Source organism: Hydractinia symbiolongicarpus, chromosome 8 (genome assembly GCF_029227915.1).
Source record: "Hydractinia symbiolongicarpus strain clone_291-10 chromosome 8, HSymV2.1, whole genome shotgun sequence".
NCBI lineage: Eukaryota > Metazoa > Cnidaria > Hydrozoa > Anthoathecata > Hydractiniidae > Hydractinia > Hydractinia symbiolongicarpus.
The window spans coordinates 14,316,484-14,343,909 of record NC_079882.1 but is presented as its reverse complement, the minus strand read 5'-3'; the positions used below and the strand labels follow the sequence as shown (position 1 = coordinate 14,343,909).

The window sequence follows — 27,426 nt, the reverse complement described above, 5'->3', positions numbered from 1 at the left end:
TATCAACCACGCATAGCACGGTATCATATTGATATCGGTGTGGAACATGCCTGTGCCGTAGTTCCGGGTTGTCTTGTTAAAGAGCACTAAGCTGTTCATCCTTAACCTCGAGCTCATCCCCCAACACCATGAGTTGGTTGTCCCTATCCTCGAGTTCATCACCGAGTAAGGTCAGGGACCCATCCCTATCCTCCAGGGCTTGACGTTGATCCTTAAGAAAATCTTGTAGCTTTTTCACACCTGCCCGGGCTAGCCATTTGACAACCCCAACAGCTTTTGGTTTTCGGGAACGTCGAACTAATTCCAACGCGCCCTCGAGTGTGACAAAGACGTCATGCCCATTTTTCGCCTTACCAAGAGGGCCACCGCGGAGATGCCCCCTTGGACCCTACTATTTTGGACCTGGTAGATAGGAACGTTGAAGGTATTTTCATATTTTTAATATCTTCATTACCTAGGAAACGTCCCAAATGGGCACGTTTGAACATAGGCTGATCCTGGTTGTTGGATAGTGCCTCGATGGCTCCTGCGCTGCACATAACTTGCGACGACATCTTTCTATATTCCAATGCCTAGCAAGAGGATTTCACCGTGGTCATTCGAGAATCTTCCAAGTCCTGGGATGCTCCAACCTCACATACAGGCATACATGCTTGGATTTTTTCAGATCGGCCTTGATGTCATCCCAGTCGGAGATCAAATCCGTCTCTTCATCAGCTTGCCTCATGTCACTCCTCTCCGAGGGGTACCACAAAAACAGGGCTTTCTTCTGCCTCCACAGGTTTTTGGGTGAGGCAGTATACGATTGGCTTAAGAGCAGGTATTTCTCATCCTGTTTAAGCCCTCTAATTTCCTTATCAATATTGACAGAGTATTTCATATTTAACGTCTTTGATGCCTTTTTTGACACGCCGCTGTTTCGCTTTATCCAGGCAGCCTATAGAGCTCTTTGTTCGACTATGGCCCCTGATCTTAAACTTGACCGGGGGAAGCAGTTTTTTGCATCCTCTACAGCGTTTGATCTTGAACTGGTTTAAGGCAAGAGATTTTGAACACTTGGAACATTTTCCAGCCTCCTCTATATTTCTATTTGCCCTTGGGGACAAATAGAAATAGTATCACACGGTCTATTTTGAAGGTATCAGTGTTTTTTGTACCATACCTGTTTTATCGCGTATTCGTCGAACAAAATCGCTGCCGTCATATAGTCTGCAAGTTTCAGGCCGTCCTCCAGATCCATCTTAGCGCCCGGCCTCGAAACTCCCAAAGCCTTCTTTGCTCCCATGGCTATGAGGATAGTGCACGAGAACAGCCGGACCGATTCTCAGAGAGAATCAATAACAAACGTCTCCTTGGGGCCCATATTGCTATCATCCATATGCTTGCTTGTCAATTACTAAGTGTCATTTTTTAAAAAAATTCAATGCATCTTGAAAATATCGATATTTGGGTGAGTTTTACTCTGTTTCTGAGGCTCTGGTGCGAGGTTTTGAGATTCATTTTTACCCCTACTAAATTTGTACCAAACGCCTATTCCTATGGCAAGCATGGCTAGCATTCCTATCCCATATATGTGGACCGACTGTACGAAACTGGCCCCAGAAAAAGCTTTGACTGCAGGCTCTACAGTAGCCTCTTGTTGCTTCATTTCTTCCTTCCTCTTCTTCATCAGTGCCGCCAACTTGTGCCCCTGCGCAACCCTTCCCGGATGCTTTGGTGGTTTTGTAATGACTCTCTCTTCTTGTTTTTGTTCTTTACTCATTTATCTTATAGCACCGTCTCCGCCTCCTCCACCTCCTCCTGTTTCTTTTTACCCATATTTACCCTGTATGGCCCGCTACAAATAGTGGGGCTAAGCACCTCCCGATGGTGCAGTATACAAGAATACGTAGATATGTCATGGAGTCTCAGACTATAGGGTCCTCTTCGATATCTCGACGCAATTCATCAACATTGTCGATGTCGACAATGTTCCCGATCCTCGCCCTTCTCTTTCAATTCTCGCTGTACGTAGTCGGTATGTACCTTATCGGTGGCCTCATCTGGAGCCTTGTCGACAAACCCTTCCGTACAGGGCTTGGCGTTTATCAATAGGTTTCTTTATCTGCTCATAGGTTTCCGCAGAGGCTGTGTCGAATACTCGTGCGATATCTGACATTCTTTTTATTATAATACGATATCGGAAAAATACGTAAGCGATGATGGCATACGGTAAGAGTATAGCGATTAGTAAGCATATGTTCATGTTTATTCAGGGTTATAACACAATCGGATAGGTATGTACCCCAACCTCGTGTACAACTTGCTTGTCGTAAAACGCCGGGAGCCCGAGCTTGTTTTGTTCGTACGTAACCGTACCATGGTTGTGTACCCTAAAGCCAACGTGTTTGGCCATGTCTAAACCACCATTTAGCGCACTCATGTATCTACTCCAAGTCACGGCATTTTGCTTCTTTGACATGCCCTTACATGAAAATTTCGTACCTTCTTTACCCTCGATGAAATAACACTTGGCTGTCAGGGCAATCATCCGAAGCCCTATGAATTCCGCTTTAAATAACCCTCCTGTTCAACTCGAGTACTTATCAGTGACGAGCCAGATTTTTACATCCTCATCATACTCGTCAAGCAGTTCGGGACGAACGACATCCCTCAACTCTTCTCCGGAGATGGCAAAATACGCACTGTCGGTGTCCATGTAAATATACTCAAAGTCTCCACGATCCACGTACTTGTCCAGAAAATCGTAGTAAAATGCGAGCACGCGAAGCTTGGCTAGTTGGTACACTGCGATACCGCACTGGTAGGCTCTATCGATAGTACACTTGTGTTTGCCCCTTCTCAGCACGCATCCCCAATCTCTTCAAGGTCCTCGAGGTACAGGCTTCGCAGGGCTGCATCAACCTCCTTTTCATCCGTCGTAAACGTAGTATTTGCGTGCCTCGCCAAATCTTCAATAATTTTGCCGTAGAACAAAGTTGCCGTCAAGCGACAGGCGTATTGCGGGGGATACGGCAAAGTTGCCTTTCAACTTTGCCGTATCCGCCGCAATACGCTTGTCGGGATCTTTATCGGCCTGTCGTAGTGCATCAGCAATCTCTTCCGGGAACCATTTAAAGGGCCTACCTCTAGCATACTTGAGAAACTGGTAAAAGGCAGTCACTTTCAGCTTCACGGTTTTTTGAAAAAATGGTGCTCTGACGTTTGCTCAATTTTTGCTGAGCAAGCTGGGAATTTCCCTCTACTCCACGTGCTCATTTGTTAGGGACTTACCCTTAAATTCCATGACTAAGCAGCGCATAATAAGGATTTACTCCACTTGCGCATGATAGCACTGAGCTTTACCGCGCATGCGTTGATTTTTTTATGATTATTAGCGGACTTTTGTGCAATGGGGCGTGACGAAAAGTTGTGACGTCACAAGTGAAATTGTGTTGATATTTTTATGAGAGTTTGACTGTGTTTTTTGGAAAATTGTGTATAGCATAACCCCCTGTTCTAGCTCATGGACGCGCGCAAATAAGAACGACGCTTGTAGGAAGAGGGCGACGCGTACTTGCGCGCCAATTGTCTTGGTAACCGTGCTTGATTATAGGACATGCTCTTTTTCAATTTTGGGGGAATTTTCAGTTTTCCTTTATTAGGTTCGTCTTTTATTAAGATTTATTAATATGTCAGCAAAGTTTGAAAACCTTTGGATTCCTTAAGGGGGGATCTCCACGGTACGAATTTTACGACGATCGTCATAAATACTCGAATTTGTTTGTCGCGATTTTCGTCATGACGAAAAGTTGAATTGGATTGTACTTTTCGTCACAAAAATCGTCGCGAAAATCATCCAGTGGAGATTCCGGCTTAACTGTTCATCAAAAAGCCCACGATCCTATACATTGTCTTCATCAGCACTTTCAGCTCTACACAATAGAGGTAGACGTCATTAAAATTCAAGTTATTGTTTTTTTTTCCATTCTACTCCAGCCTAAGTGGATTTTTCCACTAGCCTTTATTGACCAGTGACTCCGTTATAATCATCTCCAACCCACACGGGGATCGAGTAGTTCTTCTCACTTTGTCATTTCGGATGACGTAAAACCACAATGCAGTTCGGCTAAAAACGGAATAAAATTACAAACAACCTTCCAAAAGCGTGTTTATGATTACCAAACGAATGATCCTTTCCCAGTAGTAAATTCGCCTTGATGGGTTCTTGCGTAAAATATTCTTCTTCTGATAGAAGTTAAAGGTGATCCCAATGTTATCTGAGTCAGGAATAGATCTGGACTTTGACGTCTTTGCAGAAATAGAGCAAGACCACAAGTGCTACGAAGTGAAAGCGAAAAGCCTGACTCCTTCCAGGTAATATGATTTATTTTACGTTGCCCTAAAATATACGACGGTAAATAGAGTTGTTTAGGTAGGTATGGTTCAAAACTTCTGGCTGGTCAGTCAAGGAAAACCAGTAATTAAACTGTAATCCAGTTCATGTCATTTTACAGAAATGAACATCTGTTCTATATCAGGAACCTTTTTCCATATCAGGAAAAAGTACTTGTTATTTCCTAGTTTCAGTTTTCGGGTGTCTGCAGCGCCAGCTTTGTTTCTGCAGCGCTAGCATGGTTTCTGCAATTTCTAACCTCAACCATTAAAACCAGCAAAAAATTTAGAAAATATTTTAAAATTTTGAGGACTAGTTCTTGTGCAACCTTCAACACGAATTTCCGTAGGTCCAGGTCTTATTTTTCTCCTAGTACCAGGGGAGAACTGCTTTGTTATGAAAATTTCTGAAAATCTTTATAATTATATATATATTTCCTTAAAATCTTTGTATATAAGTATCGCAATCATTTTTTGTGAATCAAAACAACTTTCAAAAAAACTGAAAGTTGCCAGATCAGGAAATCTTGTAATTTCCTGATAGACAAGTTTCTCAATGCTTATGATTTTATTAATATGGTTAGAAGCTTTTGTATATATATGCTGGCTACTAGCATCTTTTCACTGATAAATTTTTTTTAAATATAAACTACAGGCAAGCTAAAATATTTAAATTTCAAGATCAAAAGATACCTCTACCTGTAAATAAAGTTGGGAATTGACTGGTTCATGGCTTATCGCCTGTATTATTTTGACTGTTTTTAATCACCTACAGCAATCTTTATTTGCTTTTTATAATCTCTTTTGGTTATATATTTTTGTTATAAAGAATGCAGATATTTACAAATTTGATAGTTAAATTTCTTAAGAAATCAATAAGGTTTGATACACGTGTTATATTTGAAGCAATTTTGAAACAATTTGAATTGAAATAAATTTAACAAAGTGTTGAAACAAACAAATTTTAATTTTTGGAAGCAATGGGAAATAAATGTGGAGTAATATGAAAACATTTTCAATTAAATAAAGCGATTTGAAACTATTGTAAAACGAATGAAGCTACTTATTGGTAATTTTTTTAAAAAAATTGTATTAAAATCAGATCATTTCAAATGAAATATATATATACAAATTGAAATTATTTTTGAACTGATCCTGAAAGCCATCCCTAAATAATCAGTCATCTATATTTCAATGAATTGAAGGTCTGACCACTGGTCTGGTAATAAGAACATTATGATGGTTCTCTAAAAGATATGCAATTTCAGAATAAGATTACTATCTTTTTTTTATCGCATTGAGGCAAATTGGACTTTGTAGTGAAGTCTGAGTGAAGTGCTCTTGTTTTGTAACAAAATCATCTGTTACAAAACATGTCAAATCCCAGACAAGTCAGAAATTCACAAATTATGATACTATATAAAGACCATTTTGTAAGATTTTATTTGCAATGAATCGCACGCCTCAATAATTCTGTGTATGCGGTGCGCGCATGATCTTTAAAAATTAAATTTTCAAGAAGCAAAAGTACGAACAAAATTCCTTTTACATCCATATACCACACAGGGGCTATTGTTTTGGCGAGGGAACATAGGAAGAGCAAGTCCCAACAGTCAGGAATTTAAACCCATGTATTGTGAGTAAAGTCATTAATTTAACTTTGTAAGTACTTGTGGGACAAACAATATTTAATGTGAATTAAATTCCAGAAAGTTGAAGCGTGGCTAAATAATATTTAACATTTTAATGCTAAGGATGGATCATGAAATTCCTTATAATAATATTCTGTTACTATCAAAAAAATTTTTTACCTATTTTGAACTTTATTTCTCCGAAAGACGATTATAAATATATAAAGCTTAAATTATAAAATCACAAAAATGTTACTGAACGGAACATATAAATAACAAATGACACAAATAATACACATTTAAAATTTAATCTGAACAAAGTTTTTTAAAAGAGCCCAATACTTACTTCATTTACGTGCTTTATTTCTTTCTCAATAACGAGGTATCCTCACTCTCGCAAAACCGGATTCTGAAGATCAATTTTTCTTTTGTGTTTATTCTATAATCTATTCATATCTTTGCAATCACATTGAACATATTGAAATGATTTGTTTCTGGTAATATAGCAGCATGGCAGGTATCATTTTAGGTGTTATTGACATATATTTCACAATCTATAGTGATCAGGACTAAATTGATAAATGCTGTTAAAACAGTAAAAAATGTTATAATTTAGTTTGAATAATATTCACTCCTTTTTTTATATTTGCTACTTTCAAACAACAGGTGGCCGCAAAAAATGTAAAAAAAATTAAAAAATACAATAAAGACACATAAAATTTGGCCTTCCCTTTACTACCACTCATTTTATTATACACACTATGATTGGTAAGATGAAAATGGATAGTAAAATTATAAAAACACGAGAAAAGAATCTTCCGTATGTCGTTGTTACAGACAATTTGTAATAATTCATTATTTTGTTTCTTTTTATGCCAAGAAAACATCGTGAAAAAGATGTAAAAATAAATTCATAAATCAATTATTATTATTAATGGCATGTCTTGCTTTCTTTTTATTAATTTCCTTATTTTTTATTTTAACTTTGTTTGATCTCTTTAAATTACAAAGAATTAGCAAATTTATAAAAATATGCATTTTAACTACGCGGTTTTCTACGCACATGAAAAAGACTGAAAAAGATAAAGAAGTCAACGATAAGGGTTGCAAAGTCTTCTTAAATCATTTTCTGACTTCATATTTCGCTGTTTTTTTTAATGTCCATAATTTCAGAAAGCTATCACAGACATAAGAAAAGAAAAATTTGCATGCGGGATTAATCGCATGCACAGACAAACCTGCGCATGTAGTCTGCATATATATATGAACTCCAAGGATTTAATACCGGTGCCCAAATGTTAATAAAACTGTGCCGAAGTATAGGTAATACAGTACTGGAATCAGAACACCTAACATCGTGAGCGCGTATCATGCGCGACACGAACGATCCGCGATCCTATCGTGACCATCGCGATAGAAAAAAATGTTAACGAAGAGCTTCGCGATAGAGCGAAGTATAAAAAAATAACGATGATATCGCGATCGTCACTATTAATCGTGATTGTTGGGATGGATCGTGAATAACATTAAAAATATTAAACAATAGATATGTATAGCTAATCTTGTGTCTTTGTTTTTGTTTTTTTTACATTTAAAAATTATTTTGCATCTTGTATTTTTATTAGAAATTGGATTTTAGAAATAAGGTGACTCCAACTTACTTGTTCTACGCACGAAGTAGATAGTAGTTTACGGTCTGTCGGTCGGCGAAATAAAAATAATTTTATCGAGAATGTATAAATGGTCGGAACAACAAAAAAATAAAAAACAACAACGGAGGAGGGTGTTACGAAAATCGTTTTCTATGTATTTTCGCATAACGCACGCAGTTTATATTTTTAAATCGCAAAAGAAAAATAATAATTTGTCTCACTAAAAAAATGTAACTAGTACTCAAGGTGAAAAGATAAAAATACTTGCATGTTAAAAAACTTGTTTTCAAAAGTACGATGGACCCTATGGCTCACTTCTCTTCCAAATCAAAAACACTTCTCTTCTATATAACGAAACACTTCTCTTCAGTATTTTGACACTTCTCTTCTACACTTAACACTTCTCTGCATGTGGCTCTTTACAACTTGAATTCTAAAATCTGGTCTGCAATTTTACATCATTGGTCCGTAGTTTTAACCTTTTGTGGTTTATTACACGGGACCAGTCCCCTCGCCATGTGACATATTTTTTCAACAAGAATAAGGTCTGATGATGGTACTGAAAACTGTATTTTGGAAGCTGTTGAGATTGCATTAAGTACTCAGCATAATGACGAAAATGCTGGCACTGGCAGTTTTATTGTTGGTACACCAACAGCTAAACAAAGAATTGAGTCTTTTTGGTCACAACTTTCAAAAGACAGACCAAGTTGGTGGAGGTTATTTTTTAGAGAGCTTGCTGACTTATGATTTTTAGATGCTGGTGATGCACTCATTGCTGAATGTGTACGCTACTGCTTTATGGATTTGATCAGAAAGAACCTTAATGAATTTGCGATTCGTTGGAATCAACTTCTGTTAGCACCAAGCAAAGGTGCTACTGCTCCCTGTGGAAGGCCTGATACATTGTACTTTGTTCCAGAATCCAGAATTATATGGTTGCGAGTCTTTTAAACTTTAGATCTTAATGAGCTAGAAGAGTTTAGCGAACTATCTGTACCAGATCACGATAATGAGCCTGAATGTATTGAATTTGCGGAAACAGTTCTTCAGGGTTTCTCCAAACTTAAGCCAGATACAGCTCATGAAGCTATTGATTATTATATCGCCTTGATTTGTGCAGTAGAAAGATGTATGTAATACAACACCTGTAACAATGTAAAATGCTTGGATTTTAGAAATATATATCTTGTTTTTTGAAAACCACGAGTTCTTTTCCCAACAAAGATCACAATGTTTATTGCTGCAAAAAAAATATCTTGGTTTTTGTAAACCACGAATTCTGTTCCTAACAGACATCACAATCAATGTTTATTCCCAGATAAAGTAGGGTCAATTGTAACACGCAAAACGTTCTAGTTTCGCCGAATCGCAATTATAAAGGTTCAAAGTTAGTGGAAACTAGAAATTTCGCAAAGTTTTTCCCGCGAAAAATCTAATTTTGTAGAAACGTTAATATGCCCCCGTAAGAATTTATGCAAACTTTACTGGGTCCAAAATTTCCAATGCGCAGGGCCCGGGTGTGCCATTTATTTATAAACAAGATCTGGATAAATTCATATATTAAGGACCAGATTCAGTCGGAGAAATTTTCGAGCTTATGGAAGAGAATTGTTTCGCACTTGGAAGAGAAGTGTTTTGCACTTGGAAGAGAAGTCTTTCGAACGGAAGATAACTTTGTGTATCAAAGTAGGGAAGTTTTTTATACAGAAGAGAAGTGTTTTTATACAGAAGAGAAGTTTTGTTATGCAGAAGAGAAGTGTTTTCACTAAGAAGAGAAGTGTTTTTATTGAGAAGAGAAGTGAGCCATAGGGGCCATCGTACAAAAGTTATGCAGCAAGTTTTTTTGTGTTGTTTTAAAAGCTCTACATCAAGAATTATTCTTGTGCTGTTTCGAAAGTTATACAGAATATACCTGCGTTGTTTTGAAAGATATACAGCAGGTTATACATAGGCTGTTTCGAAATTTATACAGCAAGTTATTATTTTCCCATTTAAAATAATAAAACACAAAATTTATTTTAATAAAAAAGTTAAGTGTTCTTTTAATGTTTTTGCGCAGTCTTATAATAAAATTAATATTTAAGTGCAAAAAAGTTTCACAGACTATAGTGTACAGTACCGCCTAAATGTAATGTTACATGTGCACGATAGTTATCACTTTTACTCGAGCTTTTGGTAGCGTCAGAACTTTAACGATTTTTGTGTGGCTTATTGTTTTTTATAATTACTGCAGCTGCTAAGGGATTAACACAAAAAAATGTTTAAAAAGTTAATTACCCTTTGTGTCTCTATTGTTTTAGCACACGAACATCTTTTATTCACACATGAATTAATTTGTTAAAGTATCTCCGATTTTGTAAACGCTTATGCGAATGTTATTGTTCTGCACACGAAAGAAATGCTATATCTTTTGTCTATACATCCAACGATTTATATTACGCCAGTTAAAATGTATAATCTTTCGATTAAAATAGTCTACCATATAGATAATGTGATATAAAAACAAGGCCGAATACGCTTGTTGTAACACCCTCCTTCGTTATGATTATTAATTGACTTTAATGCTGCGAAAGACTTAAAATATTGGTAACTAAACTATATTCTGTAAATAAAACTTGCACTTAGATTTATTTAGATTTTTGTATAAGACTGCGGAAAAAACATATAAAGAACACTTGAAGCTTTTTTACATTATTTTAAGTGGGAGGAGAATAACTTGCTGCATAAATATAACTTTCAAAACAACACAAGCATATTCTGTATTTCTTTTATATTTTTTAAGATTTTAGCAAGCAGCGTAAATTTAAACATATATTAATCATAACGAAGGAGGGTGTTACGACATTCATAATCTTTTTTTTTCACGAGATGGGATAAGAAAATGTTTGTTATTTTATTATTTTTTTAATTGTGAAAGTTAGGGTCGGACGGGCGCGTAAAAGAACTAAATAAGTCTAAACAAGAAAAAAGCTTACGACAACGAAAATATTTTTGATTTAAAAAAAAACAAAAAACAATTATTCATATTTAAATACGCTATTCTCTCATGACATTAATTACGTGATTTTTATAATATTTAAAGAGGTATCATGACGGTCGCGTTATGGATCACGAAAGTCACGATGCATCGTGAAAGTCGACTCCACGATGGATCGCGACTTTCACGATGCTACAAAAATTTACTATCGCGGCAACATCGTGAATCGTGCGCGACGAGCATGATACGCGATCCACGATGTTAGGTGTCCTGATTCCAGTACTGTAAAAAATAGTCTTTTTTTAGCACTATTTATTAGTGCGCTACTGGGAACAGATGGTACAAAGTCCACCATGCTGCACTGCAATTAAGAATTTAAGATGTTTTCCTCATTCTCAAATTGCGTATTCTCCTAGCTAATAGTTTAGGAGCTATGTCTGATAGGGATAGTTGCTTATCTTTCTAACTCGCCTATCAGTTCAAATGGCTCACTAATACCCAATGGCTGACGCTTCAAGTCAAACATAGTTGCCAACAACGCAAGAGCATTACAGTCAATATTCGGAGACACATACGATCACACTTACACATGAAGCCACACATGCAAACTTTATAATAGCATGTACTACGTAGGAAAAAGTAACAAGATAACGTGGAAAATGAATTAAACCCAAAACTTACTTATCAGCAGAACACAACAGCATTGTCACTTACCTATGTAACACTCCATACAATATTAAAGGAAACATGCTCACCTAAAAAAAACTCACCCAATAAATCGCGCCTCAATGTTTTTATATTTTCCCTTCAGTGAGCAATCGCGTAACATAATAAGTACGAAAAAAGCCAAAAATGTGAAGTAACAAAATTCTTTTACACCTGCACATTGCACAAATGTTGCTGTTTTGGCATTTAGAACAAGCGTAATACAACTTACAATAATGTTCACAGCCAGAAAAAAGTTAAAGTCAAGTCATTAATTAAACTTTGTTAGTACTTGTGGAACAAACATTATTTATATGACTACTTGTTAAACAAAAAACATTTATATATTAATTAAATTAAGTTGAAAGGCAGCTAATAATTACAACAAAACAGGTGAAACAAAGTTTTTGGTCAATACTATATTTTCATAATATTAAATTTTGATCTTAACAAAACAAACCAATAAATATATAACTTATAGGTTAAACGTCTAATAGCAGTGGCGGATTTAGGGTATGTCAAGCTAGTCGGGTGGACGTACTTAATTTTCGTCAAAAGGCTTGTTGTTGCAATTTCAAAAAAGTATTTCGCTTAAGCACAAAAATCTTCCAGAGTGGCTTTTGTAATATGCTCTGGGTTGAATATCTATAGAATTTCCACACATAATACACACATGCATGTATTATATAGTTGAGAGCATATTCATCAATGATGTGGTGTAATACATAAGAAGCTGTTTAATTATCCTGCGAGAAACATTGCATGTTGTTTTATTAGGGGCACAAAATTTAGTTATTTGCTCTATTCACTGTAAAAATTGTAGCGTGTACTCCCTATGTTAATCTCGCTGTACTTTGACTTACTTGTTGTATTAGGGGTGAAAAGGTATAAGTAATGGTAACATGTGACGGTAAAAAGCATAAGCCAACCCCCATAATTTTAACACAAGTAAGTCAAATAAGGCGAGAATATTTATTAAGGGGTAGTGGCTTGTGAAATACAGATACTCACAGTACTCTTATTCGGCTGGTCTCCAAAAAGCTATTCAAATATGCTCTCCAGCGTAGAATAAACAATGCGGTATACAAAAATTTGTAGTTCTTAAAATCAATATAGAAAGTGTTGCGGAGAGGTTGCCAAGGCAAAGGCATTAAATGCGGCAAGGAAAGGGCACAGCAAAGGCAGGCAAGGAAACAGGAAAAGGAATTAGCAAGACAGGGGTAGGCAAGATAGGGCAAGGCATGGGAGGCAAGGGCATAGTAGGCAGGCACCAGAAAAGGTATAGGAAGTGCAGGCAAAGAAACGGTCAGCACTGGCAAGGCCAGAGAACGGCAGGGGCAGGCACTTTAATAGAAAATCTCCCCCCTTACAACTCAAAGTTTATGTGTACCAGGAGTATAGAACATATTGAGGTGCAAATATTTCAAATTAAATAGCTCATAAAAAAAGGTCTCAAATTTATATCAGGTCAATATAAAGTGAATCATGTTAACAGAATTATGTGCCAATACAAGTATTTAAACAATTGGTCATAACGCCGAAAAAACTATCATTTTTTGATAAATCTGAGATTAAAAATTAACTTGGTTCAATGACAACAACATTAAAAATTCAAGAATGAGAAATAATCAGATAAGTCCACGAGAAAGGCAAAAAAGTTTAGTAAAAAACGCCTTTTTTTGTTTCTTGTGCCTAGCAGGTTTATCAACACAAAACGTTTTACCATAAAGTGATAGATCTATTACAAAAACAAAGCATTTTTGGGCTCTATAAATGAAAGTATATAGAAAGTGTTAAAGTGTTGCGGAGAGGTTGTCAAGGCAAAGGCATTAAGCATGGCAAAGGCACGGCAAAGGCAGCCAAGGAAAGAGGAAGAGGAATCAGCAAGGCAGGGGTAGGCAAGGCAGGGGAGGCACAAGCAAGGGCATAGTATGCAGGCACCAGAAAAATCATGGGAAGGGTAGGCAAAGGCATTAAGCGCGGCAAAAAAGAGCACTGCAAGAAAAGGGCACGGCAAAGCAGGCAAGGAAACAGGAAGAGGAATCAGCAAGGCAAATGCTAAGGAGTTCATTACATGTGAAAAAAATATAGTGAAAAAAATTGCGATATACTAGCTCTACATGACCTTTCGTTTTCACCATAGTTTTCATGACAAAACCAAATAAATACTAGGAACAAGGTTGAAAAAAACACATAAAGGTTGTATTTATAATTTTATTTATTTTATTTAAAGTTCAAGCTCTTCTGCTAAAAACAATATAAGTTTCTTCAAGCCTAAAATACACGGTAAGTTTGAACGGACCGTTTAGTTGTGAAAAAAATTATAAGTTCAGTTACAGATAATACACCTGTCTACACGTTAAGTTAAAATTTTTTAAAGCTTACCTCCCGAGAAAAATCAAGTTGACCTAAATCGATTCATAACATCTTCAGAAAAAACAATTTAACGTTTATTTTATTAAAATCACTACAGTACTCAAGAAACCAGACAATGTTTACCTCATGTTTTTAAGCCTTCACCTCACTTGTTTGCCAGCATTTAAGAGTATAATTATGCGCCTGACGTCACTAGTTAGAAGCTCACATTCGGACCCCCGGGATGAGAGGCGAAAACTTTGCGGATGTGATATGATGTGTTTTGTATAAAGAAGATCCACACGTTGATGAATAAGGACGAATCCTTTTTTTTAAATAGTAATATGGCTTCTTGCCGACTTAAGTTGTCTTAACCACCAAAAGAAACAAGGTGTATTTTTTTTTCAACTTTCCCAAAGATCCAAAACAACCAACTATATGGATCAAACTGATCAAGAGAGAGGATACGCTTCCAAATAATTTTAAGATCTGCGAAGCTCATTTTACTTCCGAGTTCTTTGACTTTAGAACTGAGTTTGAAAGAAAAAAACAAAAAGAAGGTTAGAAGATTTTTTCAATTTTATCGTCATTCATCGAACTCATGCGCTATTATCTAATTGGAATACATTTACATATCAAAACTCACTGATCAAATTAAAAATATTCGCGGATTCTAACCCGCAATAGCAACGACACTCCGCTTCGCTCATCATTATCTTACACTTTCCACACTTGCACCACGTCCTTACAACAACAGCAACAAGTGAAGCGACTTCTTCTTGAATAGTATCCTCATCACAGCTCTCCCAACTGAAATCCGAGTCAGTGCTTGGTCTAGTATTTCGCCTGCTCAAATTGAAATTCTACAACATTTTCCCTGTCGCTCTTTTTTTCTTTTTTTGCGTCACAGCTTCTCGGTATTGCAATTGAATGATGATTTCTCAACCGAAGTTAGTTTTCATTTTCAAAGTTTCCTGATATTTTCACGGGGGTAAACATACTCATTACCAATGAATTTCACTATTAAAGTTTGAGTAAAAAATTTCAATGCGGAAGATGATTTACGATCTTCTAACAGGTGACGTCAGAGCACTCAAGGTGAAGAAATTTATAAAACAACATTGCGCATGTTTTACCTCGTGTCGGAGGTGAATTTTTGAATCTTTGAATAGGCATTATTAACTTATAAGTGCGAATTAAGGAAAATAAACTTTATATTCGTAAATCACGTATGAATATGAGCCAATTTAGGTCAACTTAATTTTTCTCGGGAGGTAAGCTTTAAAAATTTTTGTTTTCACAATAAATCCCAAATAAAGAACATGTATATCTTTCATGGCATTTATTGCTATAGCAGTAGAAGGGATAATGGTAGAAGAAAAAAAGCAGACTAGCAGTGGTTGTAATTAGAAACCGAAGAAATATGCTGGACCAGCCGCTATACATAAAATTACACTTTGCAACGTCACAAATGACGTAGTTTGTGTGCTATTAGGATAGATGTATGCAATATTAATTTTTCCAAAGATTCACTTGTTTTTCAATATAAATACTATAGCTAATAGGTGGAAGTTTTTCCTAGCCCTTTTCAGCATTTGAACCTGAATCTCATTTGCAAGAGTGTCTTAAACATTAGACCAACAGGGGATAAATGCATACATAATTTTACAGTTGCACATTATAACAAGAAGTTAACTGTAACGTCTAGGACAGGGTAATAACAGGCTGTTTCCGCTGTTGCATTTAAACCGAAGTTTCAATAAAGTTTTTTGTAAAATGTGATATCCCTATCCCGGTGTGTCACGATTAAATTTTGATCTTGCACAGGAACTTTTTATAATTTTCAGTGGGTGTTGATTGCACAAATATTGCTTTTCAAAATTTATATAAAAGCGTCAGTAATAACAAAAAACAAGTTTCCAGATATATATATTTCTACAGAATAGAATTATCTCACTCACGTAGTATATGTATAGCTAGCTAGCTGTGTGTTCCTTTTTATGCTAGCTAGCTAGGCTATGTGTAACTCATCAAAAGTAGCTATAGCTAGCTATATACTGCCCATCTAAGGTTCTAATATTATTCCAGATAAGTCGGCAGTTTTATGCTAGGAAGCTTTAGGTGTTAGTAAGGATAAGAAGGAGTTCATCAAATGTAAAAAAAATAGTGATATATTTGCCAGCTAGCTGCGTACAATTTCTTCGTTTTCTTGAAATTGTCCCTGCGTCAGATTTTCCCTTGGTACAATATTTAGAAAACAACAAAAACTCCATCGCCATGCTTAAAAAAAAAAGTTGCCTCGCTCACTAACAAATGTACTAAAGAATCACCATATTACATTGCTGGGAAACTGACCCAAAACGACGGAATTTTTAATATTTTTGATGTATAGGGGACGAGGCGCGGAAATCGTATGGAAATCCTGTATACTCTCCACTGTACTTCCTTTTTCTTATATTGGCTGATTTAATGAGGAAATGGCTCCGCTACGCTCCGCAAAAATAGACTAACTTGTTTAAATTCCTGTATCCGCCCCTAAATAGTCATCAGAACTCCATTCCTTATCGGAGATACCATCTAACAGAATATTCTCAACAGTTTGATGTTCTAATTCACCATCGTTATCTTCAGATGAGATTTCTGCAACGACACCTGCAACATTGTGGTGTGGTTGTTTGGTCAATTTAGGTTTTGATGTACACGCTCCTTACAGACAACTTTTCCTCCGGCGTATTGTTCCATCAGGGTGTTCAGAAACATACTGACAGCGTCGGTATACCGTTCTTTGGTTTGTTCACTATCTGAGCCAACACAAAGTAACATTTCAAGTGTTTTATGTTTCATAGGCCGCCTTTTTTTTGAGAAATTACGCCACAGAAAGGAGAAATGCGTTTTAACTGGATTTGATAACGGCACCACAAGACTCTGACACATGCAACAATAGATTTTTGATTACCAGGGGTCTATGTGGCTTCGTTAGGGCTTTAGCGTTATTACTCATTTTAAGATGAGCTGAGAAGTTGCACTTCTTAATAACGCTTGTACCCACAACATACTTATCAACTTGTGCCTTGATAAAAGAGGCAGAAGCATTAATTTGATGAATAATTTCGACAGGTTTTCAGTAAATAATTATTAGCTATCCACTTTTTTTTTACTTGGCATGTCGATGTTTGTGATGCGTTGAATGAGTGAACAAAAATATTCGACTCAAAGTTGTTGCGAAGAAAAAAACATATTGGGACCTAGTTCACATGTCATTCACTTTTTTAGCATTTTAATTTAAAATTTTCATTTTTTCCTACTCTCAATCTACAAATAGAGCTACGGTACATACATTTAAAAGATTAAATAAAGATCAGATATGGTTTCTATGAAGAAAAAACATTAACACGAAAGTTCAAACTTTTTGTGCGTGCATGGATATACCTATTTATTGTGTGATGTGAGTGATTTATTGCATACAGGAAACAAACCTTATTTACCAGAACCAAGGATAGTCCTTCTTCCACATAAAAAAGTTGTGACTAAATTTAGAATGCCATGCCTCATCGACGGCAAAAGTTGAATGCCGTCGTTAATTCAGAAGGCTGTGGTTCCACGCAAACATTTTCCCTGAAATTTTTCTTGTGCTGTGTAAACATTTTTGCCTGAAATTGACCATTATAAAGCAGACCTTAACACAGATTTTTTCTATCCAATTTTTCCAGGCATTTTTATACATCATCTCTGATTATTTATAATGGTGACTATATTTACCCTCGTTCTGAGGGATTTCTGATTTTTTGATATGAGAGAAAGTGGCGGGTGTGCCATATTCATTTCCATTCTGCATTTGTCCTTATCTTGACTTGTCAAGTAACACTCTTTTTACTTGACAAGGAGAAAGCTGTGAAGGACTTGTGAAACAGAAGCAGATAATTACTTTTAAAAATCTATTTAGAATAAACCCTTTTAAAGAAGACACCTCCTAGTCTCTGCAGTTATTTCTAGTAATTACCAGTCACTGCGTATTTCTAAAGTACTACAAATTGTCGGCACAGATGGATGTCCAATCCTTTCCAGAACTCGTTATTGCACATTGCTAATTGATTTATGCGCCAATCTGTGTTACTTAAATTTATGACTGAAATGAAATTCCAGGAATAATTCCAGTAATTGTCCAAAGTACTGCTAATACGCATCGCATTTGTTTTGTTTCATTGAATACAACGCAGAAAATGAAATTTTGAAGAAGAAAGTACTGAACAAGTGATTTGTCCATAATACAATTCTGTAATCCCATTGAATTTGTCTCTTCATTTGAATTAGTTTTGAAAGATAATTTTTCAGAAAAGAGACTATTGAATCGGGGACATAATATATCAGGGTAATATCTATTATACACATCGAATTTGTTTTGTTTCGTTCAGAAATGTGTTGGCAAGGAATTTTGAGGAAAAAAAGAATCGAATCTGGGACGTGTCTATGATAATAGCCATCATTTGTATCGAATATGTTTTATTTCGTTCAGTGAAGCATTGAAAAGTAAATTTGAGTAACGAAAGTATTAAATCAGGGACTTGTCCACGATACTATCCATTATACACATCAAATTTGTTTTGATTGTTCAATATAGCGTTAAAAAGGGAGTTCGAGGAAAAAGAGTATTGAATCAGTACTATACTTCCAATAACCTAAACATCCCAGGACCCAAGAAAACCAATAGAGTTATCAATATATATATATCAAATTTTGGCAAAAATATGAAAGGGTTTTTTTTACTCAAAGAAGAAAGCATGTAACCTTGGTAATGGCCAGGGTTTGCAAGTGCATGTACTTATGGCCGGGGTTTGCAAGTGCATGTATACTTTAAAGTATATCAGATATAACATATCTCTTTTAAATGAAGTTCAAAGTATTAGGGGCTATTATTAGGGGTTATTTTGAGAACCAAGAAAATTACAAGACGTAGCGAATGTTCAAGTTATTGGTGATTTGAATTATCAGGATTAAAGTGAAAACCTCAAAGGACTGTTGTCTATAGAAAGTTCTCGGCTACCTAAAAACTCTTTCGATAGAAGTGAAGAAATTGTCTCAGTAAACTTTAGTTCTAGGCTTTGTTGCAAACCGTACAAATTTTGCTTTTTGCTTTGTACCTTTACCCAAATCACTTACTTTGGATATATGCCTGTACTGGCAACTGTGATCATTGTTTTTTCTTTAAACATTATGTGGCATAAATATCCTTCATCGATTAATATGCTTATTTTTACTGCTGATTTTTTGGGATTTTGGTTAACATGTTTTGTTTGTTTTTCAAATTTTTTTGTTCCATCTTTTAAGTGTTAGCAACAAAAACTGCTCGGTCTGGTGGCAATACTTATTGTTTTCGCTGAAATAATCATTTTGTTAAAAAGCACCTACAACAAGAAATGTTGCCCTAAGAACTCTGACTTTTCCAATAAAAGGAATCCAAATTGGACAGATTTCACAAATCGGGTGCAAGTTCCCTATATTTAGGAACTTGTGGCTTAATGACGTTATCTAAATCCTTTAACCGTAATATCTCTTTGTCTTAGATCCTATACATTATTTTAATCCGTTTCCAAGTCTCCATGGTAGAACAGTTAGATGTTGTTTTTTTATTTTTCTGTATGTGTAATATAGACGAGGCAAATATGATGTCATTTTTAAAATCATTGATCTATCTAATTTTTCTGCCTGAATAGATTTTTCCAGGGTCATGCGGATAGTGTGCTAATAATTTGCTTGATTCACTAGTAGAAATGGTGTTTCTTAAACTTTATGTGATATAAGCACAACTTCAATCTTTTGAGATGTTGGTAAATCCTACAATGTTGTACTTAACTTCCATACTATGATGACAAATTTTAATTTATATCCATAATTCTAAGTATTCCACAGAAATTTCTTGGTATGGCTTTTTTATTTCATTGTACAAGAAGCACACAAACATTTAAATTTAGATTTACTAAAAGTGATTTCCAGTTTTATTTGATAGTGTGTATTTGGGAATTCTCACAGTTAATTAGTTTCACGTAATATTTCCTTATTAACTTACAGTTTGTTTTCTTGCCATATTTTTTATTCATTTATCAAGTCATTTTTTTTATTTCAATTATTTATAGTCGAGTTACAATAATATAACATCTGAGCTAATAAAAATCGAAGGATTGCCAGGTAAAATTTTAAAAAAATCACAGATTTTTTAGTAAGTCGCCAAGTTTTGTTTTTGGGTGCCTAAAACCCTTCCTCTTATTCTTTTATAATCTTCTCCTTTTCTTTAGTACGAACCCATTAGTGCTAATGGATCCAGACATGATAAAAGTTAAACCAGACCCAGATGATCCATCTGTTAGTGCATCAGAGCAATCCATTGGTGTTGGATCACTTACACGCACAAACTTCAAACTACAGCTTCAACGTGAGCAACTTCTTGAGGCTGAGAAAAAAGAACAACAACGCTTAAAAGTGTTAGCCGCTCAATGTGAAAAACCAGATTTCCGATCCTCAAAGCTATCTAATCAAAAAGTACTTCTTTCGAATTTGTCAACTTCTTTTACATTGCCATCCACTTCTGCTGTGCCAATGCGAAGTATACGTGCAAATTTACCCACAAATTTACCTAGTAGTGTTCTGAAGGTAAGTTTAAAAATTAGTTGTATAACTGGTAGATTTTTCTTTTTACATATCTGTATTAAGTAAATCCCTAAACAAAACTGTTTATGCGTGCTTGTTTATGCGTGCTTGTTTATGCGGGCTTATGTTCTAAACAGAACATTTCAAAATTACCAGAATTCAAAATTAGGTAAATAATGTCATGTTTTTATTTGTTGTCGTTTTTATAGACATTCTTTGAATTTCACTTACAAAACTATTTTGTTATGAAAACGTGGAAACATTTGTCTTCGTTTTGACTCTTCTTTAGGTTGAAACAAACCTGAAAAATCCGACTCAGTATTATATTAAAGAGCAGCAAAAAAGACAAGTACAACAATACTTATCAAGCCAACGCCAACAGCAAAGTTCGGTGTCTATGATGCCAGTTTCTGCTCCCAGTGCACTGCATAATTTTAACTTCAATGCTGATGTATCTTCAAGCAGCTTTTTAAATCCTGCAACAAATTTTATTTCACCCAATAGTCCTGACACAGCAAGTTCAGTTGCTAGCGGCAGTGAGGTAAAACATTTAGTGTTTGGATTGTAATAAATTGTAAAGTAAAGCAGCTGCGTAATTCTGATGGACTTCTGAAATCGTAAAATAAACGTCATTATTACATATTTTGCGTTAATTTTGAATTAACTATCGGTATTTAAGTGTTATTGACACGTCTGTTCCACTTTTAGAAAATACTTAAGGATTCTGTTGAGATATACACTAAATATAAAATATGTTAAAATTGGACTTGGGCTTCTTATTTCCATTGATTATTCAAACGTTGCTGTTATCTATTTTTTAGGTGGACAGCGTTCTTGACGATTTGTTTGGGTAAGGTTTTTATCAGCTGTTTTTTTCTTTCTTTTGTTCTGATTTCCAGCTGTTAAAATAATATCGCCTGTAGCAGTTACTTCTAAAAGGGATTTAACTATTATTATCGACATATAGGTTCAATGAATTGATGTCTTTTAATTCTCAGAATGCAGTTATTTGACACTATTGTTTTAATTTTTTTGCAAATAGTAAAGCCTTAGTTTGTGTGATTAAAAATTTCATTTTATTTTTGCAGACTTGACACAGCTACAGATCATGATTTTAACATGTTTTCAGATAGTGTCTTTTCAGCCACAGTGAGTGCGTCTTTCATTTACCTTAAATTGTTCTTACTTTGAAATAATAGAATAATTTATTGTTTCTAGCTTCCAACTTCAAATAATCTTTTCGACACCTATGGAATAAACACGTCAACGCAGCAAGACGTGAGTGTCTACTCATTATCTTAATAAGAAGTTAAGACACGGTTGTTATAAACAAAACATTTGCTTATTTTAGTCGCATGATCAACTTGCTTCTTCATGTCCTGCCAATGTAAAACAGGGTAAGAACAAGTTTACCTTTCATCTTCAGACCTAAATGTTTTCCAAATCTTAACATTTGTTGTAAATGTGTTATAGAAGTTCCAGACACTTTCATGAAAGAACGTCAAAAAAAAGATAACCACAACATGAGTAGGTCTTTTCGTCTCTGTTTCTTTGTCTGTTCACTTCAAAAGTAGAAATAGACATGCAGTCCGAAGTTAATAATTTTACTGTTTATCTAATAGTTGAACGACGAAGAAGATACAATATTAATGACAGAATAAAAGAGCTTGGTACTTTGGTGCCAAAGTTAGACAAGTAAATAGATTGGTTTTCTTCTGGCGCAAACTTGTATTTGTATTAACCTATTTTATATTATTATCGTTCTGTTCTTTAGCGACTTTAAACAAAACAAAGGAACTATATTAAAATCATCTGTTGACTATATCCGCCGTTTAAAGAAGGATAAGGATCGGTTAAAACATTATGAAAATAGAACCCATAATTTAGAAGATATGAACAAGAAACTATTGCTTCGTGTTCAGGTATTTCCTCTCTTTGCCCGAAAGTTGCGGTGTGGAGATTTCGCATCAAGTAACCATATCCGCGATCCGCGAAATTAAATTTTCGTTAAGCTTTTTCAAAATATTCTATTGAAGCATATATCTATGGAGCTTAACGTCAGGGTGTCCACAAGTCATAGAAATTCCTGAAGTCACAAGGAAGTCAGGGCGTTTTATTTGTTTTGGAAAAGTCATGAAAAACACCACATTTTTTTAAAAACAAATGGTTTTTTTTATGAAAATGTGCGTTTGTATTTGGTGACTAGCTTTTTACATACGGTCGTGCATACGGTCTCTGTTTTGTGAAATATTCATAAGATAGTGAGTTCAGTTCTTTAAGTTTGTTCTTTTGTTTTCTTGACCTAAGACCGTTGCAATTGCAAGAATTATTAAATTAATAACCTCAGTAAATATTTCTACAGCTGTACTGTGAATAACGTTGGATACAGTGAAATAATTTTTTTCACGTGATTTCTTAATCATGTTATTTGAAATCGTTTTCACTTTGATGTTTTCTCAAAAAACCTACCGTAAACATTTACCTAAGAAGCATCTGTTGTGGTTGCAAGAAAACATGCAACAAAATTTCGGCGTCTTTTTATGTTCTCTTATTTCATGAATGCCGTGAGCTGAAGTTATTTATTATTTCACAGTCAAAACCAGGCTTTACTGTTCATGAAATTTTATAAAATCCATAGAGTGTCGTAGATATTTGTTTCCAAAGTTCTGTGACTTCACGGAGCAAGAAACGTCTTGAATTCAAAGATGAGAAAAAAAATCATAAACCAAAGTTCAGAAAAACATGAAATTTTTAATGGGGTATATCAAAGTCCTGCGAATAGTTCAAACTTTTTTTTAGGAACTAGAGTTAATTCTTCGTGCCTCTAATATATCTACATCGTTACCAGAACCTGACCTTTCTTCTGCCACGTCTCCGCAGCTTACCCAACTACTCGTCAATAGCCAGCTGCAGCAGCAGAAACAACAGCTACAGCTAGGTCAAAATCGGAAGCAGCAGCAAATGAGACAAAAACAATTAGCATCACATAGTACTGTACACAACTTGTTAAAAGCTCCTCCTGCCACAAGTTCGGAGATAGTTATTAGTAGCAGCACGGACAGTCCAAGAAATGTTGAAATGAGGTCCGAATATGATGATCAGGATTGTATGATAATGGAGAGCTGAAATTAAGAAAGTACTTAAACGAGTGAACAGGTGTTAAAGGGAACCCAAGGTTGAAAATTATGTGGACTTATACCTTGGGTTCCCTTTAAGTCATGCTCTATATCAGTAAATTAAGCGCTATTTCTATATTGATTTCCCCGCTATCTCTATAATAATAGCCGTTGTCTCTGCGCGGACCCCCGCTAAGTTAGAAAATGATGTTACGGAAACACGAATATCAAATGCGATATATTCTTATCCACTTTGTTGCCACGGGTAAATTCAAAGGACGGGCGAACCCGTGGATTTTTCCACGGGCAACGACTAGTCTCTTTAATAACAGCCGTCGTCTGTCTGTGTGTCCGCGAAAGCGGCGTCCCGTAATGGAAACACAAAATTTTAAAAATGCGCACGAATATCAAATGCTATATATTTTTATCCACTTTGTTGCGGCGGGTTAATATAAAGGACGGGTGATCCCGTGGATTTTTCCACGGGCAACGACTAGTCTATTATAATAGCCGTATTCCGTCTGTCTGTCTCTGCGCGGACCCCGCTGAGTTAGAAAACGATGTTACGGAAACACGAATGTCAAATGCGATATCTTTTTATTAACTTTGTTGCGACGGGTAAATATAAAGAAGTCTAAGTTTTATATTATGTAGGTGAACTAGTGATTTCATTTCAGATACGGGGGGTATTTGTAAAAATACGAGGGGTATTTGTGAATTTGTTAAAAAATATCTTCGCGCATCTTCACCAATAACTTTCTATGGAAATTCGTGTTTACTGTTAAGTGTTTGAATTTGAATTGTCTTGTTTATTTTAAATTTAAAGATGTACATATTTATCTCCTTTTCGAGAATTTTTTTTTAATATTCTTATTTTATTTTTTTGTTTATGTTGCATCCTATGTTATCTTTTTATTAGGTAAAACATTAAATTCTTAGAAACTGTATATAGGCACTAGAAATAAAAAAAAGATGTTGATTTACAATACGTGCTTTTTATTTCATGTTAAACATGTCTTGTGAAGCACGGTTTTCTTAGTAGCCTGTGAATGGCGATATGTATATATTTACCGTAAATGACCGAATAAGCACCTCCCCCCCCCTTCTCTTCTACGCGCAAGCTACTTCCCCAATATGGAGTTTGTTAAATCATAGATGTGTAGGCCTCTCTTCCTCGAAAAAATAACACGAACATCGTTGTAATTAACATTATACCGTGGTCTTGTTGTGTGAGAGGTTTTTCCTGACGGTTAAAATCTCAAAATTTTCTCGAGTCACTTAATATGAAAAATGTTTACTACCTCGCCCCTAAAACGGAAAATCTGTGGCCTTTGATTGTGCTGGTGTATTTTGTAAATGCAGATATAAGAAAACGAGGAAAACACATTTCGTTTCCACCTGGTGAGAAAATTCCCTTAGGTGTTTTTATGAGAAACACTTGTTAACAAAGATAGAGATGGAGAGATTTTGTGCGCGAAATCAACGTGATTATTGTTACATTGTTGTTTCTCATGTTTATAAAAAACGTTTTTTCGCTGACTTGATCGACCCTTTAAAACATTACATCATTATTATTAAATCCGCTGACCTATTGGTCTGGCAGCCCTATGCCTTGCCAAGGCAAGTGCAGCCATTTTGCCACACCCCTTTTTGGGCTGATCAAATTTTAGTTGTGGTTAGTGTGACCAGCCCCTTTTTGTTTTCTTTGTGTTTGTGTTTCCACCCTGTTGCTTTTGTTTGTTTTTCTATGCTTATTGATTCTTTATATTAGTTAGTTTCTGTATACTTATTTTAGCCGTTGAAAACAAGTACGGGTTTTGTTAAATTGTGTCGCTTACTTTGGCAGCAACAAAAGTGTTAAAGTATCCTGGTTTACCAGCTAGAACTATTGAAGTTTATTTGGTTTTTGAGGTTGAGAGTTTGGTGAAATTGTTTTGTTGTTGTTGAGAGTTTGGTGAAGCTTGTTTTGTTGTTGATGCTAAAAGGTTTGGTGGAGTTTGTTTTATTGTGGAGGTTAAAAGTTTGGTGGAGTTTGTTTTATTGTTGAGGTTGAGGCGAAACTTGTTTTGTTGTAGGTTGTGAGTTTATCGAAGTTTGTTTGGTTGACGTATTTCTGCGGTTTAGAAGTGGATAACCTTAGTTCTTTGTTTGGAAGGATGTCAGTGAATTCTCCGAAAGCTAAATCGGAAGGCGGACAATGCAAAGTCGGTATTAACACCATCTGTTATGATTGGAGATAAAGTTGATGTGCAGGTCCATAGAGATGTTGATAAGGTTATGACCAGACTTGAGATCATCAACCAAAGAAAAGGCAATTCAGGAAAAAATCAGGTTAGCCGAATTAAAGGCAGTAGCGTCGTTGCTGGAAAACCGTCAGAAGGCAGAACACTTAAGCAAGCAGTTGGAATTAGAAGCAGAAATAGCCAAATCCCAAGCGCGGAATAAAGTATATGAAGACTTAGAAAGAGAATCTCAGGGATCTGTCATGTTACCACCTAGTCATGTTAAGTTAAAATCAAAGGACTATATTCATAAAACTAGTCATGCTGACAACACTAAGAAATGGTCACTATCAGGTTTCGTAGCTAGACCAGAATTGGGGCATAAATGGGCAAATCCTTTACCCGAAAAAGGAAATATAAGCGACATGTTCTGCAACTTGATACGCCAACAATCTGCTCCAGAAGTAGATATGGAAGCTTTTAACGGTGACCCATTAAACTACTCGTATTTTATTTCAATGTTTGAAGAAGTAGTCGAAAAGAATTTTCTTGATGCCAGGGGAAGATTGATTAGGCTGATTAAATTTACCAGTGGGGATGCTAAAGATCTGATACAGCATTGCATACATCTACCCGCAGACTTTGGATACGTTACTGCTAGAGAATTACTTTAAGAAAAATTTGGTGATCAATATGCTATAGTTGCTTCATATCGTAGAGAAATAAGACTGTGGCCTGCTGTAAAGTCTGGCGATAAATCCGCTTTCAGAAAGTTCCATAACTTTCTCGTCAAATGCAAAAATCTGTGTTCAATATTATCTTGAAATGCATGGGATAATCCAGACACCATTTGTCTTCTCCTCACCAAATTACCCATGTATTTGAGAGATAAATGGAATAGAAGAGTGTTTGCTTTGAGGAAGTGTGAGAAAGAACTGGTATTTGCAGGTTTTGAAAGATTTATAGATGAGGAGGCTACACTAGTTTGTGACCCTATGTTTTCACGTGAAGCAATTGAAATGTATGGAAATGGCTCGAACAACAGAAGAAAGCTAAAATGTAATCTTACTCGTACCAAAAATAAAAATACTTTAGGATATAAATCATCTGATAAGAATCAATGCCAGATATGTGACGGAAACCATGATCCAGACAAATGCAACAAATTCTTATCCAAATCAGTTGATGATCGTAGCAAGTTGTTATCAGAGAAAAGACTTTGTTATGGATGTTATGAGCCAATTAGTAAAATTCATTATGCTAGAATTTGTTCTAAGCGCAGAAAATGTAAAACCTGTGATGGCAACCACCCTACTGGACTCCATGGTTTCAAACTGAAGAAGTCAAATAAAGAAAAGGAAGAAGACGAGCAGAAACCTTTAATATCTTCTGCTACTGGCTTCGTAAATAATTACAATGCTACCAGTATGTGTGTCGTACCTGTTATTCTCCGCCATACATATACTGGAAAAGAAATTCAAACCTTTGCAATGCTGGACTGTTGCAGTCAAGGGACCTTTGTAAAAGAAAGTTTGGTTTGTGCCCTTGATATTGATGCTCCAAAAACTTCAGTGAATGTTAAAACGATGAACGGCGATCGGACGTTTTCATCTTCGGTAGTGACTGGTTTGGAGGTTTGTACAGCAATACCAAAATTGGAAAAATGTTGGATCAAGTTACCAAAGTCGTACACAAAGCACGATCTCCCAATGAGTTCTGAGGATATTATTACTTCAAAAAAGATATCAA

At 35.6% G+C, this 27,426-nt stretch overlaps 1 protein-coding gene across 1 annotated transcript; it reads left to right on the top strand.

The window, feature by feature from the left end:
• The first annotated feature begins 4,092 nt into the window (after positions 1 to 4,092).
• Positions 4,093 to 24,441, top strand: LOC130654557 (microphthalmia-associated transcription factor-like). Its single transcript, XM_057457169.1, has 11 exons — positions 4,093 to 4,356; positions 19,988 to 20,342; positions 20,629 to 20,880; positions 21,161 to 21,189; positions 21,428 to 21,488; positions 21,558 to 21,617; positions 21,691 to 21,736; positions 21,813 to 21,866; positions 21,962 to 22,034; positions 22,114 to 22,261; positions 23,139 to 24,441. The coding sequence occupies exons 1-11, from the start codon at positions 4,253 to 4,255 to the stop codon at positions 23,463 to 23,465; spliced, it is 1,509 nt and encodes a 502-aa protein (XP_057313152.1). The 5' UTR covers positions 4,093 to 4,252; the 3' UTR covers positions 23,466 to 24,441.
• The last annotated feature ends 2,985 nt before the right edge of the window (positions 24,442 to 27,426 follow it).